We start from the raw sequence: 20960 nt of genomic DNA on the forward strand, positions 1-20960 counted from the left end.
CCTTGAGAAAATACTAGAAAATTGGAGGAGGAAAAACATTCATATGATAAAACATTTGGTGATTCTTGATTCCAGTTGTTATAATGATTTATATACCCCAGAGATATGCCACTCGGCTGTTGACATCGGTGATTATTTAATCTCTTGAGTTGATAAATCATTTTATTATCAATCTCACCAAAAGTTAATAATTGTATAATGATAATACTTTAGTAGATGGTTAAATGTAAACAAGATGTATCTTTAAACCATCTCCGTAGAGTGCAAATAGAATAATAAGCATCAGAAAAAAAAAAATGAATTTTGAATATTATTTTTCTTTAACTATAAATACAGTTAAATCGTTATTCGAAAAGATCATGTGTAGAACGTTGTGTTGGGTTATCCCATTATTTATATTGTAGTCCTGTCATGTAATGTTTTAATTTTTTTTTCAACCCACCATTTTCTTCTATAAATGCCCTGTACCAGTCAGGAACATGGTCATTTTTATGTTATAGTTCGTTTCTGTTTGTGTTACATTTTAGTGTTGTGTTTCTGTTGTGTCGTAGTTCTAGTCTTATATTTGATGTGTTTCCCTCAGTTTTAGTTTGAAACTCGGATTTGTTTTTATCTCAAATGATTGACGAACTCCCAACAGCGATATACTACTGTCGCCTTTATGTGTTGGCATATTATCTGACTTCCTTGTATCACAAGTTACCAATCACTTTGTCTTTTGCCATTTTTAATAGTGAATGGATCTTCTGTTTCATCTTCAAGCTTTTCTCTATCGTCGATTTTGGTCCCGACTATATTTTCTTTGATGATGTTGTATACACTAATGTCATACATTTTCGTTGCATTTACCAGCAATTTATTTCCCGACTTATTTTGTGGTTTACAAATGTTTCATTGGCTTTGAAACTTCACAACGTTTGTACTAGTTGTAAATATATTATCTGGTGTGTCTTTCAAATGCCATTCAAATTTTACTACAGGAGCACATCTGATCGATTTGTCCCTGTCCTGCTAAATCGAAACACGTGAAAAATAATTAAAGGTAGAATTTCATATTACTTATTATAAAGGCAACAGTAGTATACCGCTGTTCAAAACTCATAAATCCATGGACAAAAAACAAAATCGGGGTAACAAACTAAAACCGAGGGAAACGCATTAAATATAAGAGGAGAACAACGACATAACACCGAAACGTAACACACACAGAAACGGACTAAGCATCAGACAAAACACCACGAGAATAACAAATATAACATGAAAACCAAATACATGAATTTGGGATAGACAAGTACCGTGCCACGTCTTATCTCAATATCTCAAAAATAAGAGAAAACACAAACGACTCAACGTTAAAATACAACACACACATAAACGAACAATAATATAACAATGGCCATCTTCCTGACTTGGTACAGGACACTTTTAAAGGGGAATAAAAGTGGTGGGTTGAACCTGGTTTTGTGGCATGCCAAACCTCGCACTTTAATGGCAAAGTTAAATATAACATTGAGATGACAACATAATATTACAGGACTACAATACAAATAAATAGGAGAACATATTAGACAAAGAAAAACATGATTAATAGATAACAAAAAGCATCAGGTTTAAAATTAGTAAATTTTATCAAATGTATATGAAAGAGTTAACATAAAGAAACTAAAGTATTAACTAATTAAAGAAAACTAAACCCGAATACATAACGCCAAGATATTAAAGATCGAAAGTGAAAAAGGTACAAAGTTGTACAGCACTGAAGATCAAAAGTTGAAAAGGTTTTGCCAAATACGGCATTGTTTTTATGCCCAGGATAAGAACATCCTTATTATATAGAACAATTCATGCTATTGCAAACAGTAAATTTTAACAAATGAATATGAAAGAGATATACATAATGAAACTGAAGTATTAACTAATTACAGAAAACTGAACTCGAATACATAATGCTATTAAAGTTTAACACATAATAGACACATCCGAATCAGTCCAGGCGTCAACGTAATTAAAAAAATGTGACGTCACATACGATGGCGAAACGGCACAAACGTTATGCCACATTTGAATTTATGAAATTTAGAAACAGCATGACGTCACATATGAAAAACTATCAAAGTGAGATAGAATTAGGATTGATTTAAGATTATATTAGAACTAAATACTGATAATTCCTTTAAACAAAATGCGTATTGCAATACTTATTAATAGCAATTAACTGTAATATATATGTCCAGTTTGTTATGAATCCAACTTCAAACGTAAATAATTGTTCAAAATTTAATATAATTAATAAAGGCGGTAATTAATTTTTCTATCCGTAAATAGTTATCAAAAGTACCAGGATTATAATTTTAAACGCCAGACGCGCGTTTCGTCTACATAAGACTCATCAGTGACGCTCAGATCAAAATAGTTAGAAAGTCAAACAAATACAAATACAAACAAATAACACCTAAATATAATAAAAAGACGTCAACACATTTGACAAAATCCGATGAGAATTACAAATATAACATTAAACATATAAACTAAATACAAGAATTTGGGATAAACAAGTACAGAAACACGTCTTATAGTAATGCGAATTCACATTCAGCAAAACAGTCACAATCGGGAATAAGTCACGTTTGGTAATTAAAAGATTAGACGACATAATGACAAATCACAATCTACCATGTGGTAAAAATGTCCTTTGTAGTTTGGTTAAAGAGACATCATATGGATCCACCAATTCATGATGGTGTCCATAAAATTTACGGAGTGTCAATTTTAATCTGTCCTCCTCATAACTTTGTTGGAGACTTTGTTATTATGCCGGACTGTTGGAGAAAACGCGTCGCGTTTAATAACTAAGCTATATTTGTCATGTGTTCACCATCGTTCACTTCTTCAACTTTACGTTTCCCGAAAAGATACTTTTAAGATTAACCATTCGTGAAAAAGCTGCCTTGTCATTCACAGAAAACGTATTTTATTGATGTGTGAACGTTACCGCCTTATTAAGTCAAACTCATCACTATTCGTATCTTTAGTTTTATGTTTGATCTCTAAACGTATTATTTTCACCAAAACACTTTTTGATTTGAAACATAACAAGAAGGTTTCGCAATCGTTGCGATGTTGATGAAAAAGTATTGACGAGTGTGTCTTAAAAATATTAAAACTCAGAAATGATAAAGAAAACGACAGATAGGCAAAACTTGCAATGAAAAAGGTTTACCACTTTGAAGTGAACAATTGTGTCTGTGTAATTATACTCACTGATCGCGTGATACTGTTGTAACATATTTTGATGTATTTGTTTGCATTTAACCAGATGTATAATCAATACAATGTAGCTAGCTAAGTCAGACATTCGTTCCAATAAAAACTGAGCTTTCTGTAAAAAAAAATTGGTTAAATAGTATATTTTGAAACATGAAACGATAAAATTCATTCAGATACTTGATTCAATGAGAAACATAATTGTAATAAGTGTTCGATACTGTTAAACTTAGTCTAGTATATGTTCAGAATGGACGGATTTTCTACTTGTCCTACTTAACTTAAGTTGTTTTATGCATATCAGCTCTGAACTGATTACACAACGACTATTGTACTACTTTTATTATCGTTTTTATCTTGTAAATTACACGTTGAAGAAAAGGAAGCAGGTACGTATCCATGTTAGAAGTAACAACATGCTAACACATATTTTTCCTTAAACGATTTCACGGTGTCAATTGTCTGAAATAATATGAACTGAAAGAACTCAAATTATATATATATTTAAAATCTTTAATGCACAATACAACTTTAAAATACGTTATTATCTATACAAAGTAATCCGATCGATATGTTAGTGAGGACGTTGTACTATATTTTAAATACAAAATGCATACTTGAATCTTGTGGACAATATCCTTGATATTAATTTTGCATAATTGCATTTCTGTCACTGGAAAAGTGTTAAATCCGTGATATTCTAGAAGAAACAGAACAATGACTTTAAGTTAGACTTTGGATGGGAGCTAGTTTAAGTTTTATATCGTTCTGCTGCACAAGAAAAAGGTAACTGCACTGTATTGATTAACATCTGGTTGCGATGACGACGCAGGTATGTATACACTAAAGACTATTTTATGAAATATTGAAATCTTAAAATGGTTCACACCGAACAATATATAAGTATATACAAAATTACCCCCTTGGACAGTTTATATAAATGACATGTTAAATACTCCTTTAGATGTTTATCGTAAATAATTATCAAAAGTACCAGGCTTAACTTTGCCCTTAATATAAAAAAGGAGCACATTGTATATACTCCTTTACAGCAAAATGACTTTAGTGTTTAGGTAAAGATAATATCTTTGACTAGCTTGCCTCCTAGCTGAACCGCGAAGTCATTATAAGGTTATGTATACTACCCTGCTTTAAGAGTATACTAGTACTACAGACAGATATATTGTTATCTGATGGACTAGTTTACTCTTAAAGGAAGGTAGCATATATAACCTTATAAAACTATGTATAAGTACCCGGCCACGTCTACTTGTATTTTTTGTTTATCTGATGAGTTGAGCCTTTTTCAACTGATTTTTATAGTTCGTTCTTATGTTGTACTGTTATACCACTGTCCCAGGTTAGGGGAGGGTTAGGATCCCGCTAACATGTTTAACCCCGCCACATTATTTATGTATGTGCCTGTCCCAGGTCAGGAGCCTGTAATTCAGTGGTTGTCGTTTGTTTATGTGTTGCATATTTGTTTTTCGTTCATTTTCTTAAAATAAATAAGGCCGTTAGTTTTCTCCTTCGAATTGTTTTACATTGTCTTATCGGGACCTTTTATAGCTGACTGTATGCGGTATGGGCTTTGCTCATTGTTGAAGTCCGTACGGTGACCTATAATTGTTAATGTTTGTGTCATTTTGGTCTTTTGTGGATAGTGGATAGTTGTCTCATTGGCAATCATACCACATCTTCTGTTTGATATTCACGGTTCAGCTAGCAAGCAAAACAACCAAATATATTACATTTACCTGCAAAAGTCATTGGGCTGTAACATTGGTTTTATTGGTAGAGACACATGTACAAATATTAGAAAGATGTCAAAATCACGCCTTACTGAGGTTGGATATTTCATCAATATCAAAAGTGAGTAATGTCGATTTTATTTTTATTTTCATTTTGATTATCGAACACTATAAAAAAAAAAAACAGTCAAGGACAAAAAAAAGGAAAAGAAGGATTTTCTTGATTCTACAAGGAAGAACGCTGTCTAACTGACTGATTCACATAAAAACAAATACTCATATGCATAATATGGAAAAGGGCTTGAATAATCAGATCGACACAAATAACAACAACAACAAAAAACAACCCAAAAACCCAACAAAAGAACCCGACTTACACAAACACAAAATACCGATCTTAGAGTACTCGCATGTATCAAAGCTAGATCAAACTCCATAAAAAAAACCAAAAACGGATAAAAAATCAAGCACCCAATACTAATATATCATTTAGGATACACCAATGAATTACATGAAAAGATGTCTTAAACCTAGAAGATAAACATGATCTTGTGCCATGCAAAATTGTTAGTTTCGACAGAATGTATAACCGTTAATGTTCATTGATTCAAACCTACTCCATGTAATATTTTTTAACGGCGATTCATTCAAATTGCAGGACAACGTTCCATAATCAACTTTATATCACACGTTTAATATGGACTCAGATTCCGATGATGAATGGTATGATGAAGAGGCAAACCAAAGCAGGAATCGTCTTAGAAATATGGATTTACAACAAGGTGCAAACACAGAGTCATTACATGATACACCAGAGTCTTGGTTTCACGAAGGTTTGGAAATCAATCGATACGAATTCATCAGGACAGAAAATGTATGTGTGTTGCGTCCATTTCTTTATCGAGACATATTTTCGGCATTTGATGAAAACAAACTCACTAAACAACCAGATATGTATAAAAGATGTATGATTAAAATCCTATCAATGGAAGAAGCTGTTTGTTTTCCAGAAGAAAACAAGCATATGAAAATAAACATTTCTGGGCGAGAAAATTGTGGACAAACATATACAGACGACGTAGTGTATGTAAAAATATCTAACAAAGGCGAGCCACAAGAAGATAAAAAATACTACGGTGAAGTCGTATCATTTATAGATAGAAATCGCTTCAAAAACATATCACATCCTGTTTTTGTTTGTCTCATTGATCGACGACAGAGTCATCTGATGATTCCAATTTGCAAGACTATTCCAAAAATTAATATCTTACACGGACGTCTAGCTAAGAAGTATCCAGAGCGGCTAAGAACAAGCGTAGAAATTCATAAACATGATTCAGCTACAAATGATCTTAAGTTTCATAAATATCATAACATCACAGAAGGTGACAAAGAAAACTGGTTGTTCATTGTAGTTCTTTTAAAATGGAAATTAACTAATATTCACCCCCTAGGTGCAGTCTTAGGTGTAGTGCATAGCTCTAAAGACATAGAAGAGGGATTAACGTTGATTTCTTACCAAAACAATTTGCCATTATGGTTTGATTACCCATCTGTCGATGAAATCAAAGAATTGAGAGACGATTTGCAAGCCCCCGGTTATCAAGATATAACCAAAACCGACAAAATATTCACAATAGCTGGAATAGAAGAAAGTTTCATAAATCATGGTTTTAGCATTAGAAAAATGACAAAGAACAGAGTTAGAGTCGGTATTCATGTTACTGACGTCAGCAAGGTTGTTCACAAAGATGATGATTTAGATATTCATGCGCGATCCCGTGGATTTTCATTTCACAGTTCAAATACAGCACATAATAAACTTATGCTACCTGATCATATAAATAATCTTTGTAGCTTAGAACCAGGTCGCAGAAGGTATGCAATATCAGTTTTCTTTGACATTGACCAAACTGAACCAAGTAATATACATGTAACAGAAAAAACTATTAGCAGAACGGTAATGCGTTCCTCCGCCCATTACAATTACATAGAAGTTGAAAACATTATCAACAATCAAGATATCATTGATGATATTTTCGCTGACGACATAAAGATTCTTTTTCTACTGTCAAAGAAATTGAAATTCCAACGTCTTCAAATGGAGTCCTTTACCTCACCAATATCAGTAGATTTTACAACTACAGACGGTATCATGAAAACTAAAAAAGCACATTCTCTAGTTGAAGAATACCTTGTTCTAGCAAACAACACAATTGGAAGCATTCTGACGCAAAATTTTCCCATGAATGTTCCTGTTTTTCATCCATTACAAATGGCCAGAGATAGTAAAAATAAACAAAGAGAATGGTATTTTTTACACAAATACTTTGCTCATCTGTTGTGCAGCAAACAAGAAGAGATTATTGAAGAAAAAGGGAAATTATCATTAGTTAATGCACTACCATCACCATATTACTTGTATCATAGGTTAGCTGATCCCTCCTCTATGAGTGAAAATGATGAAGATGTAAATATTGATATTGAAAAGAGACTCTTTGTTCCAATACAGTCAAATGTTCTCGATCAAATTGTAAGAAATGTTCAAATAGATAGAACTATTGACGAAGCAATTGAACTAATTTGTTCTGATTTCGTTCATCCTAAACAAGGTTTAGCTTTAAAAGAATGGCAATCATTTGAGCCTAGTCACCAATACAGAATGTCTGTTCTCCATAGAGAAAATCCAGCTGTTCAGTTCACGTGCCCTCTAAGTAGATATTGTGATATCATCATCCATCGATTGATTCATGCTTACTTAGATGAAAAAAATACCCCCTATGACTTTACTGAATTACGAACCATATGTGCGTATTTAAATACGTTATTGAAAAAAACCAACGATTTCAATTTGCAGTATAAAGAATTAGTTTTCTCAAACTATTTAAAGCAACAGCCGATTATTTTTCAAGGTTTCGTTTCTCACGTATCACGCGAAAAATACGACATTTTCATACCAGGTCTTCAAGACACTATGACAAAAAGTGTGTTTGTAAAATTTAGCGAAATAGACGTTTGTAGTATTCCTGAAATCACATTGGACAACGATATGGTAACATTCAACGAAAGAACAGTCATAACTGGTGATCCAGAGAATATAGAAGGAAATGAAGATACACATCAAATATTCTCAAAAGTGACAGTGAAATGGAGAAGGCGTTTATACAGTTTCAAAGCTACTGTATTGGAAAAACCAATGGACGATGAAGTACAAAGACCTGAAAAGCATGTTAAGATATATCCTCACCAGAACACTACGTTTATAAGCTTGAGGTTTTGGAAAAGCACACTTCAACATGTCTTCGACGAAAATCGTAATGCATTAAAAAATAAAATGTCTAATAACAACAGAGAACAGATGATGCAAGAACTTGAAAGAAATAAACAGCACATAGATAGTTTTAAAAACAGTGTCACAGACGTTAGTTCTGAAGTATCTGACCAGGTAATAATTGATCACTTTGTACCATTCCAAACATCGTTTCGACATGGCCAAATTGTTACAGTTCAAATGTCAGCTCAAGAATTATCAGGAATTCTGACACCAATCCCTCAAATAGCTATCCTGACAAACGGTATCAAATTTTGTTTGCCACATGTACAAGATCCAATCAAAACGTTTCTTAGATATGCCAAAAAGAGTTCATTACCTAAGTACAGGAATGTAGACGAATACAAGAATATATGGCTTCCTGTGGTTGAAATGGAATCTACTTATAATGCTGTACATGGCGAGGAATCGGTGATAATCAACGAAGTACCACTTGTATTTAAAAATAACCAGGGCATGTTTGAGTTTGAAGAAGAATTTTGTGAAAAAAGGGATTTGGAGTTTGGATATATTCCAGAAGTGAACGACAATGAAGGTGGATCATTAATAAATGAGAACAAAACATACTTTCCGTTACCGAGTGGAAATTTTCTTTGCATAATGAAAGACCAAGACCTAGACTTGGAAACAAAACAAATGATAGGCAATCAGATTCTTCACAAAGATAAATATATATGGAGTGCGCATGCAGAGACTACTAAAATATGTAAATATCAAAAGTTAGAACAGCGACGAAATGGATGTCAACGTAGAATAACCAAGATTCGAGTAGCATTTCAACTTCACGAAAATAGTTCTCCGCCACCTGCTACTTCGTTAGATGACTGTAGACTAGAGATAATTTCCAAATCGCCAGTTGACAGGTAATCATTTTTAATGAACAAGAATATTAAAATTAATTGTAAAGAGAAAATTAAGTAAATAAGTCAACAAAGAACTTTACACGACTGTTTATAGGATTGCGATATACATATTAATTAATACTGATGAAGAATATTATTTATTCGAAGTATTTAATATTTGTGTTTACTAAATTATTGTGGTGAAAAAAAAAATATCATGATGATGTTGTACCCTATTATACTTGCTTGCTATTTATATAATTTGTTTTCTGTTTGATATACTATTTATGATTTAAGATCCACTTTGTTACAACCGGTGATCCGTATATTTTACAATCGCCAATGGCAGTCATCAGGGTTTAATTTCATCCGTTGTTCAAATGCGTTTTGTTAAAATATACTTTTTTTCCACATTTTTGGTCTTTTGAAAATGTTGTTTGTGCTGTATTTTTACCCCACTACCAACAAACTTGTATTGCATTTACACATATATTAATAACGGTTTGAATAGGTTTTTTTTTCAATTAAGACTTTTATTTATCGAGTCTAAAATAGCAACAATCAAAATTCAATCTATCTAGGCGTGAATCAGTTTGTTAACACACTGATGTAGCTACTAAATTATATAACATAATTGCCCTAAAATGTAACTTTAACACACTAACGAGTGTTATAAAATAGTTGTATTTTATATATTCACGGAATATTTCACGAAAAAAACCCTCGCCTTATCAGGAACGTGCAGCCATCCAGGTAAAAAAATCGGAGGCTGTAAAGAAATTTGTTAAGCTTAATGTACATGTCTTAAACATATTTTTGCAGCTTATTGTACATTCTGATTCTAAATGAAAACAAAGAAATGTGTTATTCTCGTGGTGTTTTGTCTGATGCTTGGTCCGTTTCTGTGTGTGTTACGTTTCGGTGTTATGTCGTTGTTCTCCTCTCATATTTAATGCGTTTCCCTCGGTTTTAGTTTGTTACCCCGATTTTGTTTTTTGTCCATGGATTTATGAGTTTTGGACAGCGGTATACTACTGTTGCCTTTATTTAGTTAAATAGTAGGAATTTCAGGTTTAATTCCGTTGGTTCTCGATAAAAACTGCTTTTCATCTCTCTCATTCAGTCTATGAGTTTCAAGAGTATACGGGTGATGCATTCAGAAACCTTTTTCCCTCTTTGTTTTCTACTTTGATGTCACAATTTTGGTTTATCTCTATTATTGGGAAGGTGATATTTTCAAACTGAGTTTGTACTGTTCTCAAGAGTCGCCTCGTGATTGGGCAGTTTCTTCTGCCGGTGATTATTAAGTCTGATTTTGAATTCAGTTTCTTGCAATTTCCTCAAGTAGGAATATACATACTATTTTCCGCTTTACAATTAGATGTAACATAGATGCTGGTGATAGCGTGGTCCGCGTTGGTGACTTTACAGCACTTACAATTGTTTCTTCTGCATTGTTTTTAACACCCAATTTTGGATTACTTTTTTTTCAACTTTTGATGTAACAAGTAAGTCCATGAGAAAAATTGCTGACGCCAGTGCTTGAGGAGAGCTGCTGAACTATTTTTCAAATGCCAACAAACGGAACTCTATTTTTGCGGATCGTTTAGTTTTTGTTTTTCATTAGGATCTGTCGATATTTTTCTTGAGTTTAATCAAAAGCTCCTGTTATATTTGTGGTTTTTGTATCGTCTTGATTTTCTGAGTTGTCCAAAACGATAGTTGAGTTTGGATTCCGAAAAGCAAATTTGCGTTAGACCAATAGCTTGACTTTAAGGAATGTTCCTGGGGCAGTGTTTAAGGAGCTTTCCTCAAAATTATTTAATGATATATAGAACAACATTTTTCATTAATTCATGATTTGAATAATCATTGTCGTATCTTTAATTCATTGGACATCCTTAATATGGACCAAATTGTCATATGAAATCCCACAATAATTACAAAATCCTAACTTAGAAACATACTACTACTACAACTGCATTTAAATAAAATTTTATCATAATAGGCGTCTTGAAAATCACTTGAAAAAGCTACGGCATGGAACCGATTTAGCCAAAAATATTGCACTGAGAAAAGAAATCAATTTTCCAGGTAAGTACACTAATGCTATTTGTCTTAGACAATTTGCTGTTTACTTTCATTAATTTTTATTACTATCAACAATTTATTCATAAGATTAAGATTTGTTTGATTGTTTGGAAGTGTCAAGACAATTCATACATTGTTTATATATCTTTAAGTTGTTGAGTTGTTCATCTGTCATATAATGCATGTTCATTAATAACATATGGTATATTAAATCGGTTAAGTACAGGATATAAGTTAAAAAAAATGGATGTAACGTCTACCATTTCTGTGCGACTTGTTGTCATTCTTTTTTTAATCAGAAGTCACGTTTGAATTCCGAAAGAGTTTCGACCTTAGCTTGCTGCATTTTTAAGAAGAAAGTGAAAGAACTTTTTTTGTAGAGTAACATACCTGAAAATTTAAAATTCAACTGTTTCTGTTGCTTGATGCCAAATCACTTGCAGTTTCTAAAAAATGAAAAATAAAAATGGCTCCATTTCATGCATTGAAATTATCAGGAAAGCACAAATACGAATATTTGAAAGCCAAGGATGTACAAGATTTGAAACAGTTGAAGAGCTATAAGATCCAAGAAGAAGAAATATTAGTTTTTAAAACAAATAAAAGAAAGTATGGTTTCCCCGAGGATAGTCAGCGTGGACTGTGTTTATTTGAGTTATCATTGATATCACTACAAACTGCTCAGAGTCTGAATTGAACATTTTTGGTGCTCGACCAGTAAAATTGAGCACACATTTTACTCGACTAGTCTCGATATTGTCTTGACTGTACTGTACCTAAGTGTACTCGACTAGGTCTCGACTTGACTTAATTAATCTCAATCAGTACTTGATGATCTTTGTGAATTCTGAAATTGTCTTGACCAAGGCTCGACCTGTCTTGACTAGTCTTGACCTTCAAATTTAGTTTTGACTGGTGCAAATCAGCCCATCTAACTAAATTAAATATTGATCTTACAAAATTCAAGCTTATTAGGTAGTTTGATTTATTGCTGTGAAATGAAAGCATTTAGTTTTACAATAGGTAAAAATAAAAATTATTATATATATTCAGATAGGAATCTCTAATTTGTTTTATAACTTTTTCAAATCAACTTTGATTTTCATCAAACTATGCAGCTATCTTATATTTATATTAAGCTTACTGAATCCCATGTCATTTAGTTTAAATGTGTGCTCGATTTCACTAGTCGAGCACAAAATCTGGTCAATTCAGACTCTGAGCAGTTTGTAGCGTATGTTTATGATTATGAATTTAATATTTACTGTTAACAAAACTTTGAATTTTTGAAATACTAAGGCTTTTCTACCTCAGCAAAAGATTAAATTAGCTGTATTTGGTAAACCTTTGGTCCTCAATGCTCTTCAACGTCGTATTTTATTTGGCCGTTTCAACATTTGTTTATTCGAGCGTCACTGATGAGTCTTCTGAAGACGAAACGCGCGTCTGGCGTAAATATGAAATATCAATCCTGGTATCTATAATGAGTTTATTTAAATCATGTCAATACCGTAGTACTGACTATAAACGATTATAGTGAGCTTGTGATATAGTCCACAGTAGTGGTAGTGTGCCGAAAGAAAGTATTTTAAAATGATAAACACGATGGGAACCACATGTTAAACAAGACCTTGTTACCCTACCGTTAATTTGAGATTACTCCGGATTCGATAGAGTAACGGTTGCTCAGTCTTTCGTCTACTGTATTATGTTTTGGAGACGTTTTGGTGTTCTCAGTTTTTTTAATACTTTGTCGTTGCTAGTTTTTTAAACGGTTATTGTCCTTATGGTGACTTCTACTTTTAATTTTAGAGACATACATTCTTTAGCAATTATACCTATAATATACAGATTTTTTTGGTCCCTTTTCGAAAGAAACAATATTTTCATAAATTAGAAGAGTTGTTGTTGCATTTGGTGATTTTTTTTTCACCTAATCCGTTATTGAACAGGAAAGCAAAATGCAGTTTTCCATTGTCCATACTAGATTGTTGTGTGTTTTTTCAAGTCGTTGGCGCATTTATATATTTAAGTTAATATAGAAAAATTTTGATGGTCCATAATAACTTGAATTAATAAAATGACCAAACTTAATGTTTGCCACAAACCTAACTATATTTAAGATCGCATACATTTGGAAGTAGCAGAACAGATTGAGACAGAAGGTCTCGATGTTGATATGTGGCCAAATAATCAACATCAGCACTGGGCTATCAAGACATCTTTGAAAAGAAGATTTAAATTGATTCAAGGCCCACCAGGTATATAATAAACTATTGCAACAACCAACTTTTCTAATGATTGTTTTGGGATTTTTACGTTGAACGTTTTGTGTTACTCTAAGTAATCAATTAAAAAATCTTTGAAACGATTTCAATTTTACCTACTCCTCAATTATAAGTTTTATCAACCTATCAGATTTGAATACTTTATAATCAAACATTAAACTACGTCAAATTTCAACAAATGCAAAATAACAGATATACCGAACTCCGAGGAAAATTCTAAAATTACAGAATCAAACGGCTGGATAACAACTGTCATATTCTTGACTTGGTACTTAGTCAGAAAATGGTGGATTAAATCTGCTTTTAAAGCTAGCTAAACAAACAAGTTATTACAATATATCAAAGAAATATAAGCAAACCAACTATTTTTCCATATTTTTTGCAGTCCTTAACGCACATATTAAAACAATCTACACAGGCAATTCGGATAATAACTATGAAACTTTAAAATTCGGAAACAATCTTTGAAACGAGGAAACTATTCCATTAATTTGGTTAGTTTTGTACTACTTATACATTTGTACTTAACATAGGAACTGGCAAAACTTACATTGGTGTTAAGCTTGTTTACCTTTTCAACAAATTCAATACTTTAATGCAACAGAGAACGGGCGATACTAAGAATCAGATAATTTTCTGTGGACCTTCAAACAGATCTGTCGATTTAGTAGCACGTGAGTATTGATGTTTTTGTTAAAGCAGGGAGTATCTGATAATTAACACCATATTACCCATTATTTGAGAAAAAAAATCAACTTATATCTACTTATTAATATATGTTATTCCTCCAAAAAAACTAAAGTTAAAATAACAGTAACAGACATTAAAAAGTACAAACTATCTAAAATTACAATTTTGCAAAATAGTAGAATAAAACTGAAGATGAGTAGATTAATTTTTAACATAACAAAATACAGAAATCCTAGTCATAAGCTTCCCATTTATTATTCATTTAAAAATTAACAAATACTCAAGAAAATTTTATTGGTTTAGAGGATATTCAATTTGTTTATCTTTATCTTACAGTTATATGAGATGTAATCAAACCTTCTATCGTGTTTATTTCGTGTTATGTAGAATTTCTATTATTCTTCACATAATCTACAAATGACTTTATTAACAATATAACAGATCACATCTATCGATTTCAATAACGTCACTGAATTTAATTACATGTATTACTTATTAAGGTCTTGTAATAGAGAAATTGGGACCAAAGGCCCCACGTATTGTTAGAATATATGGGAGTGCAATTGAACAACTAAGCTTCCCAATTCCTGGAAGAGCAAGTGTAACAAGGCGCAACATATCCGATGCTAAAGCGGATCCTTACCTAGTTGAACATGGTGTTGTCCTTCACTATTTGATTCGCCAAGAGGGAAAACCGTATGCTGAACGCATAAAGGAACTAGATAACCAATTTTCCTACGATGTCAATATGTTAGAAGAAATAAATGAAAGAGATAGGGAGCCTTTAAAAACAACAATTAAAGAAATCAAGGAATACAAAGATATCCAGAGTAAAGCAACAAAAGAAGAGCTTCCACAATATGACGTTATATTTTGTACAAATTCACTGGTAGCAAACCCAAAAGTTCTAAAAGCTACAAAAGACAAAGTTTACCAGCTTATAATTGACGAGAGTGGAATGTGTTCTGAACCATCAACAATAGTTCCTATAATAGCAACAATGGCAAAACAAGTTGTTCTAATTGGTGACCATAAACAATTGCGTCCAATAATCAAATGCAAAGAAGCAGCAAAACTAGGACTAGAAACCTCGCTTTTTGAAAGATATTCAGAAAATATTTTATACAAAACCATGCTAAAGGAACAATACAGAATGGTACAGTATTTTTATTTATCGGTTTTAAAAAATAATGATGTCAACAATTATTTATTTGACGTCTTATCATCATACTTTGTAATTTTCACGATTGTGACAATATGACAGAGTGTGGATAAGCATGGCGGGTGATTGATTTATGCCTAGTTAAAGAGAGACAGAATAATAAAAAGGCCGTATTCATACTCATTAAATGAGAACATACTAAAAATGCGTTTGCAATTAACAAAATGACATTAAGACAGACATTTATCTACGAAACACATAGGATATATATATACTGTAGAAGCACCGGTCTAACTCTTTTTGGATTTCATGCATTCCAGTTTTTATTAGTTACCTTTATTGTTCTTTTTAGTCGATGTATGAAATTTGAACGTCGGTATATGTTGCGTACATTTTTTCTACCTTCGTGTTTTTCAAATAAAACAATTTCTTTATCATAAAACTACGTAAAAATATACACTTGGAAGAGATGCAAGTAAAAATCAAAAGTACTAGAAGTGCAAGCAAGCAAATGTATACTACGCAGAATCGTAGAAACTAAGAATATGGGAGGTGGGGGGTAATAAACGACATTGACGACCTAGGTTCCTGCAAGGACGGCTTAGAAATCAAAAGACAATTGAACATCACCCTTTAGGTATGAGACCACCAAAATAGTTATTTTTATGTAATTGTTTATTTAAACTAAATAACTCATTCGTAGAATGAAAAATATATTTAGACCATTTTGAGCTTGCATTAAAAAGCCTGGATTAAGGTGGTACCTTACACTACAGGGAGATAACTCTGTAATATCAGCTAAACGTTTTAATTACGTTGCTTTGTGAAGGCAATATTAAGCTTCACAATGATCAAAATTAGTGTATGTTTAACTGCTATATAACCAGTGTAACTTTTCTGATAAAACGCTTGGTTCAATTTTTTTGATTTTTTCATATTTTTGTAAAAGGGTCAAAGTAAATAATTTGTCAAAATTTTATGAACATTAAACGAGCCAAACTAATTTTAGTGAAAGTGTTGGGTACCACCTTAAGGCGCTCCATTGTATACTTATTTAAGGTTTTTTTTTTTTTTTTTTTTTTTTTTTTTTTTTTTTTTTTTTTGATTGAAATCAATCAAAAACCAAAAAAAAAACCAACAGGCTTTCGAGCAGTTATTCTTGGTTACAAGACTTTAAACCGTGTTTGAATAGGAACGGATTTTGAATTAATGGTCTGACATAACCATGTACGCCAGGACAATCAACATCTTTGTGAAAAAAATTGAAATGACGAATTTGACAATCTTTTTTAAGACAACTTTACTTCCACCTCAAATTGTAAAGATATCTGCATGATAGAAATACATCAATCATAAAAAAGTCAAGAAATTGTGTACGATAAAACTGTACAAAGTTGGCATATTGGATTTATTTTTCTTATAGCACCCCAAAATATGCGAATTCCCGTCAAAACACTTTTATGATGGTGAATTAAAAACTCATCCTGGGGTCGGAACATCGCACCAACCATTGCAAATGTGGCCACGTACGATGGCTGACCATTGGCCTCATGTGTTTTGTCATGTAGAAGGAGATGAAGAGATGTTAACGGTTAAAACCGAAGCAGGAAATGAACAGTCAAGGTTCAACGAGGCCGAAGTTAAACAAGTGGTAAGACACATATCTGTTATATTAATCACAATCTTAAAACCATATCAAATATGGTCGACATCTATACAAGTGTGTCACTACAACTGAAGGTTGGGGTTATCTGTATTTTGCAGTGATTTTAGAGTTTTTGATCCAAGAATCAATGTTCCTTTGCTTTAAATATTTTTTACCATGTTTTTAATTTTTTGTTCTGAATTGATATATCGTATGCTGTTTATTTTGTTTTGACAATGTATATTTTAAATTTTTTGTGCACATTAGTTTATCCATTTATTTTATAATAAATGCTTCAATGTTAGTTCTATTGTTAAAATGGTTAAAGTACAATATTTTAACGACCAAAGGATGTTTCACTTCCAAATTATATGGGTTCGGATATCTGATTTTATCGGACCACTGATGAATTATCACGTTGTGATTGGTTAAACGCCGTCACGTGGTGACCCCCTATGAGACCGTATGGGGTTAGTAAGTTTCATATGGGGTTCATGACGCGTTAATGGCGACGTCATCCATCAATGTTGTTGTGTTTCATTGTTTATTTTTCAACAAAACGCCGCAGAAAAAGTACAGCGTCCGATAAATTCGTTATACGGTTGACTACTGACCCCCTACGGATCCATAGAGGGTGAATAAAATTCATAGGGGACTCGGCCTCCGGCCTCACCCCCTATGGATTTTACTAACCCTCTATGGATCCGTATGGGGTCAGTAGCGAACCATATAACTTATAATGGTAGATGAAACATTAGCCATTGAGTAAACATGTATACGTTGTAGATGAAAGTTTTTCAACATATGGTAGAAAACGAGAATGTGCCGCCTTCAAGCATCAATGTTATGTCTCAGTACAACGCCCAATGTACAGCATTGAGGGAAGAATCTGTTAACACTGGACTTACAATGCCTATAGTATCCACTGTAGTGGCCAGTCAAGGTGAATATGTTTTATCAGTATTAAAATAATGTCAGTTATATATTCTTACTAAACTGTTTAAATCGACAACCATCTTGTTAGCTGATCTTTACACTTTTTTATAAAGCACAGATACATACATTTTTGTGTGTACAAATAGCAACTTCTTATTTTCGTACTAGTTACATGCACCTCCGTAGACCATAAGAGGTACACACCTTGTTTTATAGCAATTAAACCTTCCACATATGTTAATAAGAGAGTCTTTGTTAACGTAAGTTCTTCGATGAATTGCGGCTTTGCAGTTATTTACAAACTTATACCTGGCTTTATATTTATACGAGCAACAGAACCGGCGCCACATGTGGTACTGAATCTGCTTACCTTTCCAATTTTTGTCGGGTTTGTGACGCTCAGTCTTTTGTTTTCTTTGTTTTGTGTACTTTTGACTGTCTGTTGATATTCTGTATAAAGCAGGCCTTTTCAGTTGTATGACTTATTGGTTTAAATGTCCCTTTGGGTTCTTTCGCCTCTTTTGAAAACAAAAAACGTATTTTGAAGTTTCTCTATTCAAAGCTGTTGTCTTCAAGGATCCAAAAAAGGATTTTCTCAGTATCCCCTTCCCTATCATCTAGCGTATAGTAAGTAGTGTTTTCAAAATAATAATAGTTTAAACACACATACACCAGTATACACAGAACCAAGAATGATACACCTCTTATCTGAATGAAATAGAAATGTTTTAACAATGCATAATACATTGAAAATGTATAAGCACCAAAATACACATTACTGATAGATTGGATAAAGATTACAGGAGCATTTTAATTTTCATCTCGATGAACGTTTGTTATTTAAACCCAAGCCAAAAGAAACGAATCAAGTAATACCTTTATATTTCTGAAATGTTTTTAGGTGGAGAATGGGATTATGTTATTTTCAGTTTGGTAAGATCTATTCCTAGTTATCGAATACCAGAACAACCAACCAGAGGATGGTGTCTCCAGAATCTTGGATTCATTACCGACAAAAACCAAATTAATGTAGCACTGACAAGGGCCAAAAAAGGACTTGTGATTATAGGTTTGTATCTTATACCATGTATATGATATTCTACGTTGAATATTCTAATAATGGCTTATAACAGACAAATGATTCTTTATCGGGCGATATATTTGTAAATTGAATATACATTCAAATTATATCCACTCGGGCAACTTATATACTAGTATACAATTTATAGTTTTTAGCATTCGTTTAATATGGCTGTTAGTTTATTGCGTGTAATACATTACTTTATTTTGAACTCTCAACCTCGATTGGAAAAATATATATTGTAATTATAAGAACATAGCATAACACAACGATAATGTTAGCTACTAACTTTAAGTTTGAAAGAAAAGTAAATAATTTGAAGTAAATTTGCGCCTAAAAACGACAAAGAGCGTTTGGCTAATAATAAGGTGAATGCTTTTGTATGACGGCAAATTTACCAAACGATAACCGAATGGTACCAACGGACACTAAAAAAATTAATCAATTACTGTAATGATCACACATTTGAGAAAAATTGATTTGTAAGATTTTAGATTTATTTTTAAGATAACATTTGAAAAGAATAGAATCTTAATAAAACCAAAACAAGTTTTTCTTTTTATCTATAGTAATATAACAAACAGATTTGTATAAGCACTTATTTCTTGTTTTTGAATCAATTATTCTCAATATGAGCTTATTTTGAGTGAGATGTATTTCATTCATAATACATATATTGTTTTCACTAAAGTTATGGTTTAACTATTGGTATTCCAGGTAACAGAAACTTGCTCGTGTGTGATCCAGTTTGGAAAGATCTTATTCACGATTATGAAAAGAAGAATTGTATGTTCATTGGCACAGTCTTTCCACCGGTTCCATAACTAGCCTCGTCTGCTTTTTAAAACACAATGTGGTGTATTTTTTAAAATAAAAAATGACAAAATAAAGGCAATTTATGTTATTTATTATGAACATATAAATATAACGTAAAATAAGATGAGTCGTATGTAGACGAAACGCGCGTCTGGCGTTTTGAATTATAATGCTGGTACCTTTGATAACTATTAACACCACTTGGTCGGTGCCACTGCTGGTGGACGTTTCGTCCCTAAGGGTACCATCAAACCAATAGACAGCTATTTGGTGTTGACATGAATATCAATTATATGTTCATTTTATAAATTTTCTGTTATAATACTTTGTTTTTTTTTGAAAGGCTAAGGATTTTGTTATCCCAGAAATAGATTACCTTAACCGTTTTCGGCACAACTTTTTGGAATTTTGGGTCCTCAATGGTCTTCAACTTTGTTACTGTAGAGCTAGCTCAAAGTACGTTGATTTTGTTGAACGAGGAATACTGCTTTCTCAAAAGTTGCTAAGACAGGGCTATGAATCAATCAAATTCAGGTCATCATTCAAGAAGTTTTACGGTCGCCATCATGAGCTGATCGGCCATTATGACAAAAGTGTGTCAGAAATCATTCCTTATATTCTTCCTCAGTCATAATAACCTTACATCATTACCGAACTGTACAAAGAAATAACACGACGGGTGCCGTATACGGTGCAGGAAATGTTTACCCTTCCGGAGCACCTGATGTCACTTCCGGTTTTTAGTGGAGTTCGTGTTATTTCTTATTTCTTATTTATAACTGTTGATGTAAATGTCCTTTGGTTTTTTGAGTGTTTGTTTACTCCTCAGTTTTGATTGTTATTGTCTTGTACTTGTTTGGCTTTAGAACTGTTTTGAACTGAGCGTCACTGGTGAGTCTTATGTAGACGAAACGCAAGTCTAGCGTATTAAATTATAGTCCTGGTATCTTTGATATGATGATTTTTTTAAAACTATTTTGAAAAACTATTTTATTTTATTTATTAGACAAAGGTCAATTTTCCAAGTCTATCAAGAACAACGAAGGAATAAAAAATGAGGCGA

The 20960-nt window shown here is 32.5% G+C and overlaps 1 protein-coding gene across 3 annotated transcripts; it reads left to right on the forward strand.

Annotated features, from left to right (window-relative positions):
* The first annotated feature begins 3667 nt into the window (after window positions 1-3667).
* LOC143064962 (3'-5' exoribonuclease HELZ2-like) lies at window positions 3668-19971 on the forward strand. 3 transcript variants are annotated; one of them, XM_076238206.1, is made up of 11 exons: window positions 3668-4096; window positions 5063-5136; window positions 5674-9209; window positions 11197-11282; window positions 13403-13540; window positions 14101-14241; window positions 14758-15413; window positions 16843-17070; window positions 17851-18007; window positions 18902-19069; window positions 19799-19971. In XM_076238206.1, exons 3-11 carry the CDS (start codon window positions 5713-5715, stop codon window positions 19903-19905), a joined length of 5178 nt encoding a protein of 1725 aa, XP_076094321.1. In that variant the 5' UTR covers window positions 3668-4096; window positions 5063-5136; window positions 5674-5712; the 3' UTR covers window positions 19906-19971. The 3 variants fall into 3 exon arrangements, with proteins under 3 accessions (XP_076094321.1, XP_076094312.1, XP_076094329.1); XM_076238197.1 differs by lacking the exon at window positions 5063-5136; XM_076238214.1 differs by lacking the exon at window positions 5063-5136 and having other exon boundaries at window positions 3668-4050.
* Window positions 19972-20960: the final 989 nt, after the last annotated feature.

Source organism: Mytilus galloprovincialis, chromosome 1 (genome assembly GCF_965363235.1).
Source record: "Mytilus galloprovincialis chromosome 1, xbMytGall1.hap1.1, whole genome shotgun sequence".
Lineage (NCBI taxonomy): Eukaryota > Metazoa > Mollusca > Bivalvia > Mytilida > Mytilidae > Mytilus > Mytilus galloprovincialis.

Coding starts and splice junctions, on each gene's coding strand:
- LOC143064962 (XM_076238206.1), top strand. CDS start 5,713: ATGGACTCAGATTCCGATGATGAATGGTATGATGAAGAGGCAAACCAA. Junction 9,210..11,196: donor TCCAAATCGCCAGTTGACAG/GTAATCATTTTT, acceptor TTATCATAATAG/GCGTCTTGAAAATCACTTGA. Junction 15,414..16,842: donor TAAAGGAACAATACAGAATG/GTACAGTATTTT, acceptor TTTTTCTTATAG/CACCCCAAAATATGCGAATT.